The 11,545-nt window shown below is 42.5% G+C and overlaps 1 protein-coding gene across 1 annotated transcript in view; it reads right to left on the reverse strand.

Moving 5' to 3' along the window:
* Nucleotides 1-11,299, reverse strand: part of ITIH2 (inter-alpha-trypsin inhibitor heavy chain 2) — a 38,784-nt gene extending 27,485 nt beyond the window's left edge. The window contains exons 1-5 of the mRNA XM_007465808.1: nucleotides 11,104-11,299; nucleotides 8,332-8,406; nucleotides 5,386-5,418; nucleotides 3,654-3,823; nucleotides 444-548 (exon numbers count right to left, since the gene is read on the reverse strand). Coding sequence (XP_007465870.1) covers nucleotides 444-548; nucleotides 3,654-3,823; nucleotides 5,386-5,418; nucleotides 8,332-8,406; nucleotides 11,104-11,187 — 467 coding nt within the window. The 5' untranslated portion in view covers nucleotides 11,188-11,299. The remainder of the gene's footprint in view (nucleotides 1-443; nucleotides 549-3,653; nucleotides 3,824-5,385; nucleotides 5,419-8,331; nucleotides 8,407-11,103) is intronic.
* Nucleotides 11,300-11,545: the final 246 nt, after the last annotated feature.

Raw genomic sequence — 11,545 nt, forward strand, 5'->3', positions numbered from 1 at the left:
CTCACCGCCGTGGCCTCTCCCGTTGCGGAGCACAGGCTCCGGACGCGCAGGCTCAGCGGCCATGGCTCACGGGCCCAGCCGCTCCACGGCACGTGGGATCTTCCCGGACCGGGGCACGAACCCGCGTCCCCTGCATCGGCAGGCGGACTCTCAACCACTGCACCATCAGAGAAGCCCCGATCACCAATATTTCTGTAGTTCCTCTCTGTACTCTGCTGGGAATCAGTGTTTAGTGACAGGACAGCCATCTACATGCAAGGCAAGCTATGTAAGGCTAACACGTGTGAGATCATCCAAAACTCATGTGTTGCAGGAGGCCTTACGGAAATAGGAATGGAGATACCTAACTCTGCCACCTGAGGATGAGGTTCTGTGCCTTCTTGGAGGCTGGTTTTGGAGTTGAGTGGGGGCAGCAGTGGATGAGGACCCCCCCCACCACTTACCTCACCAATCCAGCCATTTTGCCTTTTGCTCTGGCCTGCGAGTAGAGGGCTCGGCCCACCGTTTTCTCCTTAACAGAACTAGTAAATGTCGTGCCATCCACAGTCCTAAAAAATGACAGAGGGCCTACAGTTGGTCCAAATAGTAGTCTTAGCACAACAAACAAACAACAAGCCAACAACACAACCAGGTGGACTTACTGAATTACTTAATTATCATTTTGAACCTGCAGGAAACACGGAGACGTTTGCATATTTCACAGGAGTCCCTTTATCTGATAGTGTGATTAAGAGAGGTGAGGTGGGCGCCCGTCCTAAAAGCTTCCTCTCGCATATTGTAGTGTTTAAAATGTTTCTTCCTAATGTTCATAGCAGCACTATTTACAATGGCCAAGACACGGAAGCAACCTAAGTGTCCATCAACAGAGGAATGGATCAACAAGATGCGGTACATATATACAATGGAATACTACTCAGCATAAAAAAGAATAAAATAATGCCATTTGCAGCAACATGGGTGGACCTAGAGATGATCATACTAAGTGAAGTAAGTTGAACAGAGAAAGACAAATATCATATGATATCGCTCATATGTGGAATCTAAAGAAAATGATGCAAATGAACTTATTTACAAAACAGAAAGAAACTCACCAGCTTAAAGAACAAACTGATGGTTACCAAAGGGGAAACGTGGAAGGGGGAGAGGTAAATTAGGAGACTGGGATTATCACATACACACTACTGCATATAAATAGATAATCAACAAGGACCTACTGTATAGCACAGGGAACTCTACTCAATATTCTGTAATAACCTAAATGGGAAAAGAATTTGAAAAAGAATAGATGCATGTATATGTGCAACTGAATCACTTAGTAGTACACCTGAAATTAACACAACATTGTAAGTCAACTATACTCCAATATAAAAAATTTTTTAAATGTTTCTTCATTTTCCAGTTTTACCCTTCAGATTAAGGGTTGTTCTCTTGTGCATCCCTTTGGAATGACAAATGTGCCTAGGATTGGTGACTGATAAGTCACTAGTTATCTGGCTGACTTTTGGTTTATAAGGTCATTCTCCTGTGTGTTAAGGATCTGGGGTGGCCTGGGGGCATTAAGCTCTCCTGTGAGGGTGGAAAAGAGCAAAGAAAGATGAAGAAAGGTGCCTGTCAATCTCTTTGCACAGTTTGTGTTTATCTCTCCAACATCTCCCTCGGGGACCTCTGTGTGCTCATGTCACCTCTGTCTCTTAGCTGGCCGTCACCTAATCCGTCCCAGTAATGGTTAGCTGGAGCAGTCGAATGACAGAATTTTAGAAGCAAAATGGAACATCTGGCCTTCAAGTGGGCAGCATCTCTCCCCAAGGAGGTATTTAGAAGTGCATGGAGAAATTTTTGGCTGTTCTGATGACTGAGAAGGGCTACTGGCATTATGGGACGACCCCAAGAGTGCTAGACATTCTGCAACGTGAGGTGGAGTTTCCTGTCCCAAATGCCAACAGCATGCTTGTTGAGCACGCTTGGTTCACCTCTGTAGGTGAGAGAAATCAGAGCCAAGGAGACAAGCGACTTGCTTGAGGTCACGCACTTGCTCAGAGGCAGAGCTAGAACTGGACCCCAAGTGCCCAGGTCGACACTATTTCCATCAAATCATGCTAAGGTTCGAAGACCAAAAAGTCTTTATGACAAAAGGAAATAATCTCTAATGGTGGAATATTTGGAACCTTGATAAATAGGCAGGAGAAGTTTTTTGACTGGAGATGGAGGTCTGTGCAGTTATATTAAACTGTGGTGATGTAAGGAGCTATCTTCTCTGAGAGAGATCAAAATAAACATATATTTCACAATTCTGTCTTTCATCACCTCAAATCTTCTAAGGAATGAGATGGGGACGAAGGGAAAGAATGAAGGAAAACAGAAAGATGAGATACCTGGAATATCTAGTCATATAGTTTAAAAATAAGAATTTATTAAACTAGTTTTAATATAATTTTTTAGACAGTGTCATATAGTACCACTACATAAAATCTTTTCCTTCTACATTTGCTTTTTAGAAAAGGCTAACTAAAAAAAATTTTTTTTGGAAATAAATTTCTCAGACAATTTGAAGGATTCAAAATCCATGAATTCCAATTCCAATAAGTCCAATTCCAAGTCACAAATTGCCTTTTGTTCCCCTCACCTTTGTTTTGTTTAGAAAATATAATTAAAATGGCTCTGCCACTTTTAGAAGCCAAAGTGCTTGGTATTTGAACCTTTTGTTTTATTTATTCCTCTATTGGCAGAACAGGGAAAGTTTACCCTTGATGAATGAAGCCTCAGTGTGGGAGCAAAATAATTGGCCTTCACTATTTGAAAGATATTTGGGTGGTTTAAAATTTTTTTATCATGGAAATCTTTAAGTGTATAAAAAAATAGAATAATGTAAGACACCTCCATGAAACCATCACCGAGTTACACCATTATCAATACTCAGCCAACCTCCATTGTCTATACCCCCTCCTTCCACCTCATTTATTCTGAAGCCAATCTCAGATAGCTGACTATCTCATCCTTGAACACTTCAGTATGCATTTTGTAGGGAACTTTTTTAAAGTTCTTTTGTGAATAGAACTAGAGTCATTGAGTAGGAAATGGAACGGATTTCAATTAAGTGGCAGAAATAATTCTAAGCGCTGCCAACCACTGAGTGAATTGCCTTGGAAAGTAGTGAGTTTATCATTAAGGAGATATTCAAGTCAAGCCTGGATAATTCTCACTAGTCAGCAGCTACACAGAGGAATTCAAGCACTGGACACGTGACTGGATTTAATCAGCGGTTCTCCACTTTTTTTTCCCCAGTAAAGAAACATGTGATAGATGATGCTGACCTGCAACCTCCTACACACTCATATACGGTTTCCTGTAACCCAGGGCAACTCCATATATTTTTCTCTCCCCAAGTAAGTGGGAGGTTGTTACCACAGAGATAGGCTTAAGGATGCTTTAATTTATTAGATAAGAAAAGCAAATGCTTCACAAATTCTGTTACTCTGAACAGAAGCAAAATACTGGGACCCACCCCAAGATGACTCTTGATGTCCAGGGGGTCCACAGCTCTGAAAGCGAGAACACTGGAATAGGTGGCCATTAAGGTCCATCCTAACTGTGACGGGGTTCGATTCTGTGAGCAGAGCACATCCAGTTTCTGGTTCTGCACAGGAGTTACTCACATGGAGAAGTTGGAGATTAAGGCTCCTTTGGGAATCTGCACATCGAACACGACATTCTGAGGCTGTGGGGAGTAGTTCACCACTTTGGCCTGGATGACAGTGTTGGCCATTCGGGAAGTGATAGTAGACCGGACTTGATAGCTATAAAGAGCCACTTGATCAACATCTTCCTGTAACTGGCAAGAAAATACAACTGTACTCAGAGAAAAATGACACAGAACTTCACTACGTATTCAATGCTAACATTGGTCCATTTTATTACAAACAATTCTAAGGCATCGGTAAACATATAACTCAGGTATTACTAAGCATTCTCCTAACTTCTTGGAATACCCCTCAGGCAGAAGCCTGAGATATCTTTTTGTGTGTGTTTTTTATCATTAGTAAACTTTAACGTGCCCTTTTCAGAACCAAACAGATCAAAGATTAAAAAAAGCAAAGTCATAAATTAAATATCAACAACAATAAAAATTAAAAAGTCAGAGGAAATATGAAATTAAAATAAATAAAATTTAACAACAAAAGGCCTGAGATATCTTGAGATGCCTTTCAAGCGCTATGAGTCTATTAAAAAGGATTTTAAAGGTTAGAATACGAGGAGAAAATGGTTGTGGGGAAGCAAGATTGGATTACGAAAGTGCAGGAAATAACTTCGAATGCGGGGCCAGAGGGAAGGAAGGATGCAGGACTGCAGCGTTGGAAAGGCACCTGGGCACTTCCAGGGGTACGGTGGGGTGGAAGACACATGTGGTCCCCAAAGCCCCACACTGCCACCTACCTTCTTCAACCTTATCTATTGTAATTTCACCTTCTTGCAGTCCTCTCGTCCTTTCCCAAATTAAAACAAAATATGAGAATGCTGATGGATGTGAGCAAAGAACAGAATACCTTGCAGAGGGCGTTTTGATGCAGTTACTGGTCCAGTACTCTGGATCCCTAATCCCAATCCTTCTCTACTGATTTAAGGCAGTTCCAGTATCCGTATGCTCAAAGACGAAGTACTGCAAACGCACATCTTTTAGGAGGTGACTCTAAACAGTCAGGATTATGGCAGTGATGTGACCGACTAGTTTTGCTTTTTTCTCCAAAAGGTTTTGCTTATTTCAATACTAGGTGTCATATGCCTAAACTTTGTCATCCAAGATTAAACCTTTCAACACATTAACATCCAGCCCACCTCAAGCTGAGATAAAACCCAGGCTACGTTGTTTGCCCTTCTTCCCCCTTAACCCAGAGCTTCTCACAGTTGCTGTCAGTTCAGAGCAGGAAGCCCAGGGAACCCCTTCCTCTTGATGTTTTCTTGCCACAGGAAGCTCTACTCCGAACATCTCAGGGAATCGGGCCATTTCATGTTTAAGAGTGCTTTTTCCACACTCACGGCTTTACCCTCCAAAGCTGTTAGGTGTCCTATTTTAAATCAAAACTGTTCTGTTGGAATAGATACACAGTTTTTATTCCAAAAACACCTACAATGTTGTCAAACCTTGCCAAAGTAAAGAGAAGGGACATTTTCACTCCTGGGGACAGCTATCCCGGCTGCATACAAACTGCACCCTTTCATGTTGAATTTTAGACACACTTCCAAACAGAACTGGGCAAGGGGGTATTTCGAAAGTAAGGTAAACTTTCTCAGTGATTGAAGACAAAGGAGGCACCCGTATTGATTTCTCAATAATAGGTAACAGAAAAGTCATTCAGACATCAATTTTTAACAAAATCAAAGTAAACTTACCATCATTTCTCCAGATTCTCCAGAAACACTCCTCTGTGAAAGGAAGTTGGATAATCATTCTTCAGAAGCGTGTTGCTTATTACCTTGAGGGCAAAAACTGTTTTCTCAAAATACACTTTCTCAAAAGATATTTTTTCCTTCAGCGCTGAGCTATAACTCATTCACTGGAACCAAGACATAATTATCAAATATTATTGAATGCTATTTTCCCACTGGTGTGTTTCTGTGAACAAATGTTTCAGTCACTTTTGGGCTGCATGCCCATCATCCTTTGATACAATGCTAAAACCTGTGTTTTCAAATGAAAATATTCAACCAAACTTAAGCTGAGTAGCACAGATCACCTTTATCCTGTCTATTTGTCTGACTGATTGTTTTCTCAGCAGCAGAGCCTTTCTTCAAAGCCAGGCAGTGGGAAGGTATGTCTGTCTCTTCCACTAGATGAAGCTACATGGGAGCAGAGACTTGGATGCGTTTCCTCCTTGGTGTAGCCCCTGAGTCAAGCACGGTGGAAAATTCTGTACTCAACCGCTACGCTAGAGAATTAAAGTCCCCTACATACGAACCTTCAAGTTGCGAACTTTTGAAGATGCGAACGTGCATTCCATCAGCGTCAGGCATGAGTGAAATTGCAGCTTGCCCTCCGTCTCCTACTTCTGACGGTCCTTCAGCTCTACCATCTCCCACCTCCTCTCCCTCCTCCAGGCAGTAACTCTCCTTGCCTGTTCACTCGATGCCATCCCCTTTACGCCAGCTGTTGTACTGTACTACTGTACTTTTCAAGGTACTGTACTGTAAGATTAAACACGTTTTCTTGGGACTTCCTGGTGGCGCAGTGGTTGGGAGTCCGCCTGCCAGTGCAGGGGACATGGGTTCAAGCCCTGGTCTGAGAGGATCCCACGTGCCGTGGATCAACTAAGCCCATGTGCCACAACTACTGAGCCTGTGCTCTAGAGCCCACGAGCCACAACTACTGGGCCCATGTGCCACAACTACTGAAGCCCGCACACCTAGAGCCCGTGCTCCACAAGAGAAGTCACGACAATGAGAAGCCTACGCACCACAATGAAGACCCAACACAGCCAAAAATAATAAATTAATTAAAAAAATTAAACTTAAAAAATTTATTTTAAAAGTTTTATTTTTTGTGTTTGTTTTTTATGCATTATTTGTGTGAGAAGTATTATAAACCTATTACAGTAGGTTTATAGCCAATTGTGTTAGTTGGGTACCTAGGCTAACTTTGTCACGCTTACGAACAAACTTGCCGGACGTGCTCTCGGAACGGAACTCATTCGTATGTAGGGGACTTACTGTATCCACATGAATGACTGTCCTGTGGGCATGGAAAACTGACTGGCTTTAGAGTGATGGGTGAACCTTTAATGTCAGATGGATTTTAAAGTAATAATTAAGGTGTGGGATATTAGCTTTGCTTGCCTGATTTGGGGTGAGTTGAAATTTTAGGGGGTATTATGTGACATAGCGAGGGCAACGACTGCCTTCTTCTAGACTTTTTTTAATTGGAGCATAGTTTATTTATTTATTTATCTTTGGCTGCATTGGGTCTTCGTTTGCTGCACACAGCCTTCTCATTGTGGTGGCTTCTCTTGTTGCGGAGCACTGGCTCTAGGTGCGCGGGCTTCAGTAGTTGTGGCTTGCTGGTTTCAGTAGTTGTGGCTCACGGGCTCTAGAGCTCAGGTTCAGCATCTGTGGCGCACAGGCTTAGCTGCTCCGTGGTATGTGGGATCTTCTGGGACCAGGGCTCGAACCTGTGTCCCCTGCATTGGCAGGCGGATTCTTAACCACTGTGCCACCAGGGAAGCATTGTTAGTTTAGTGTTAGTTTCAGGTGTACAGCAAAGTGATTCGGTTATACCTACATATATAACTATTCTTTTTCAGGTACTTTTCCCTTATAGTTTATTACAAACTACTGAGTATAGTTCTCTGTGCTATACAGTAAGTCCTTGCTGGTTATCTATTTAATTTTATTTATTTTTTGGCCGTGCTACGCGGCTTGCGTGATCTTAGTTCCCCAACCAGGGATCGAACTTGTGCCCCCTGAAGTGGAGGCGTGCAGTCCTAACCACCGGACCACCAGGGATGTCCTGGTTATCTGTTTTATATACAGTAGTGTGTATCTGTTAATCAACTTCCTAATTTATCCCTCTCCCCCTTTCCCCTTTGGTAATCCTAAGTTTGTTTTCTATGTCTGTGGGTCTTTTGGACTTTTTGAATGCAATTCCATACGATGACATTTTCCCTTTTAGATGAAGACCCTGAGATGAGGACTCGCCTATTGGGTTTTAATACTAACGGTCTACAAAAAGCCTGAACTTGCAGCAGGTCAAAAATTCATACCCGCACAAAAGATGTCATAGGTCAGCTTAGAGTTGCTTCCACAGATACCTCCTTTTTTAGCACCTGGGCTCTACAAGGGAGAAGCCAAACCTTTCTTGACCCCTGGAGAACTCACCCCATGAGTTAGAGCATTTTGTCCGTGCTGTTGCTGGCATCTGGGAGGAGACCGCCAGCATGGTCAGGTCCCCTGTGCTCTCTGAGCAACTCCCCGAGACAGTAGAGACCGTGACTAGGTAGGAGACCATGTGTAGCCCTAATAGGAAGTGTCCTAAGAGGAAATTCTTCCATACAAAGCAGTAAAACTATCCCATAATCTTAAACTTTGAAGAAAACACATAGCAATGTATTCTCTAAGGGACCAAGGTGACCATTACAGTCTGAAGATGAACAGACAGCCGTGTGGAGGCTTCCCTTTATTTCAGCTGGACAGTGTTTCCTCCAGGTGTAAAACCACCAGACTCTTTGCTGCTTAAAAAACATGCTCTTGAGAAAATGTAGCAAAAATCATCTCAACCTTTTTCTTATTTCTTCAATCATGATCTCTTTCACTTACTTTCCCTTTTGGAACTGAGGTTTACTGTACCTGATACCTCCGGTTCTCTGGCACAAATTGAAATTTGCCTGGGGCCAGTTCCACAAGGTCTCCATATTCTGCAAACTTAAAAAAGAATTTAGGATGTTTATTTCTATCAACAAAAAACAGGGAGCTGGTGATAGGCATAAGGTACTGTATTCAATATATTATTTTGTCTTGTTTTCTATATCTCTGGGCAATCTCATTTTTTCAAACAATGATTTCTTTTTTTTAAATTGAAGTATAGTTGATTTACAATGTTTCAGGTGTACAGTGAAGTGATTCAGCTATACATATACATATAATCTATTCTTTTTCACTATCTTTTCCCATACAGCTTATTACAGAGTATTGAGTAGAGTTCCCTGAGCTATATATACAGTAGGTCCTTGCCATTTATCTATTTTATATATAGTAGTGTGTATCTGCTAATCCCAAATCCCTAATTTATCCTTCCCCCCTTTTCCCTTTGGAACTGTTAAGTTTGTTTTCTGTGTCTGTTACAATGATTTTTTTTTTTTTTCTCTCTAGTTGCGGAGAGCAGGGGTTATTCTTCATTGCAGTGTGCGGGCTTCTCATTGCGGTGGCTTCTCTTGTTGCGGAGCATGGGCTCTAGGCATGCAGGCTTCAGAGTTGTAGTACATGGGCTCACTACTTGCAGCATGCGGGCCCTATAGCACTCGGGCTTCAGTAGTTGTGGCACACGGGCTCAGTAGTTGTGGCTTGCAGGCTCTAGAGCACAGGCTCAGTAGTTGTGGTGCACGGGTTTAGTTGCCCCGTGGCATGTGAGATCTTCCCGTACCAGGGCTCGAACCCGTGTCCCCTGCACTGGCCGGCGGATTCTTAACCACTGCGCCACCAGGGGAAGTCCCTACAATGATTTCTTTAACATATTTGTTTGCGTTACTTCTCAGAGGTGAGTAAATGAGAGTTAGTATCTCCAAATTTGCTGGAAGCAGGTGTTCACTTCTGAGTTTGCCTGAAGATGATGGGATATCCAAGTAGGGGTTACAGTAGCCCAGTGATCAGGTAGGTGCCTGGCAGAAGTACTGGGTAGATCTTGGGGGCATCAGAGGTGTCTTACTAGGTAAATGTGGACCATTATCCATTGAGTTAGAAATGGCGATGTGAAAGGAATGCCAGTAAGTGACTAAAAAAGCACAAACACATTTGGATATCTTGCCTCTGACTCCTGGCTTCGTCAATGAGATTTCCAACATACTCTGGTAGTTTTTAAACTGTTAGAAAATATGATAGTTTCTAGGCAGACAGGGTGATTTTTTTTTTCTTGCAAATATGCCATCCTGTTCTTTGGCATCTTTGTAGGTAATCCACTCTCTAAGTAGCACAAGCCGCTGCGCCTTCTAGAATATTCCCAGAATATGTGCTGCTTTTCTGGCATCAAAATAGCTCTTAAGGCTTCCCTGGTGGCGCAGTGGTTAAGAATCCACCTGCCAATTCAGGGGACACGGGTTTGAGCCCTGGTCCGGGAAGACCCCACCCACCCCTCGGAGCAACAAAGCCCATGAGCCACAAATATTGAGCCTGCGCTCTAGAGCCCGTGAGCCACAACTACTGAAGCCGGCACGCCTAGAGCCCGTGCTCTGCGACAAGAGAAGCCACCGCAATGAGAATCCCGCGCACCGCAACGAAGAGTAGCTCCCGCTCGCCGCAACTAGACAAAGCCCGCATGCAGCAGCAACAAAGACCCAACGCAGCCAAAAGTAAATAAATAAATAAATTTATTAAAAAGAAAAAAAGCTCTTGTATGACTTTCAGTCCAAGACTTTCAATACGTTGGGGATGATCAAGGGTCTGAAGTGAAGACCTTGAGCTCCCCAGGAGTAATTCCTACACTCTGCCCGTCCATTTACCCAATCTTCCCCTTTAACAGGAATATTAAGTATCCTTAATTTGGAAATCATTTTCACTTAGGTATGACAAACAAAGTGCTTTGAAAATGACTTTTCTATATACTCTTAAGTAAAAGAGTGATAATCATATTTCATAATAACAGTTATGACAGCTAATAATTATTAAGTTCTTCCCCAGGTTTGCACTGTGCTGGGTAGTTTACATATGTCACTTAATTCTTACAACAACCCTTTGGGTTAGATCAATTATTATCCCCAGTTTTTTAGATAAAGAGCGGGCAGCTGTACTTCGTAAACGGCATACTATGGGGTCGGGTTGTGAACTTGGTTCTCATGCAAAACCTGTTAATGCTTTAAAGGGTAAATATATGTTCCAGAACTTATGGTTACCGGGGGGAAGGGATAGTTAGGGAGTTTGGGACTGACATGTACACACGGCTATATTTAAAACAGATAACCAACAGGGACCTACTGTACAGCACAGGGAACTCTGCTCAATATTATACAATAACCTAAATGGGAAAATAATTTGGAAAAGAATAGATATGTGTATAATTGAATCACTTTGATGTATGCCTGAAACTATCACAACATTGGTAATCAACTGTACTCCATATAAAATAAAAAGTTTAAAATCTTTATCACAAGGGGAAAAAACTGTAACTATGTATGGTGAGAGATATTAAAGACATTGTGGTGATCATTTTCCAATATATACAAATATTGAATCAAAAAAGGGTAAATACAGGTTCCAGTAATTATAATAGTGAACACGTCTACTCAGATTAATTTTATCATGAATTTCCATTCCACACAGAATACTGTCCTTGAATAGCAACAGGTAACAGGTTATTTATCAAGCTAACCTTTGGGGCCGACAGCAAGGAAGTCTTCTGGAAGTACTTACTTCTGAAAGTCCGTTAGTGGGGATTTCGAAGCCCTGTGATTCAGAAAGGAGAAAGCAGACAAGAAAGCACATGAGCCCCTTCATCGCGCTAGGTTGCTCTGCCCAGCTCTCCAGCACACCCGGTCTGGGAGGAGCCCACTGCTCCCTGAACCACGATCAGAGAGACAGCAGAGCCGTACAGTTGGTTTTCAAAAAGAAAATTGAGAGAAAAGAAAAGAGAGCTCTCAAACTTTGTTCCAAAACAGGACAAATATTTGTTCTGGAGTTCAAACTTAAGCTGGGGAGGGGGGGTGGATCACACACCCAGAGGTTATTCAAACAGCAGAGCTGGGGGGCAGTCCCTGGGCTGTGAGAGTAAGGCAGGGTCGGACAGATGTGCAGTGCTTTTTTTTTTTTTTTCCCTTTGCTGATTTCTGTTCATCTTAAAATCAGAGAGACCTAA

Source organism: Lipotes vexillifer, unplaced genomic scaffold, assembly GCF_000442215.2.
Source record: "Lipotes vexillifer unplaced genomic scaffold, Lipotes_vexillifer_v1.1 scaffold7, whole genome shotgun sequence".
In the NCBI taxonomy this organism is placed as follows: Eukaryota; Metazoa; Chordata; class Mammalia; order Artiodactyla; family Lipotidae; genus Lipotes; species Lipotes vexillifer.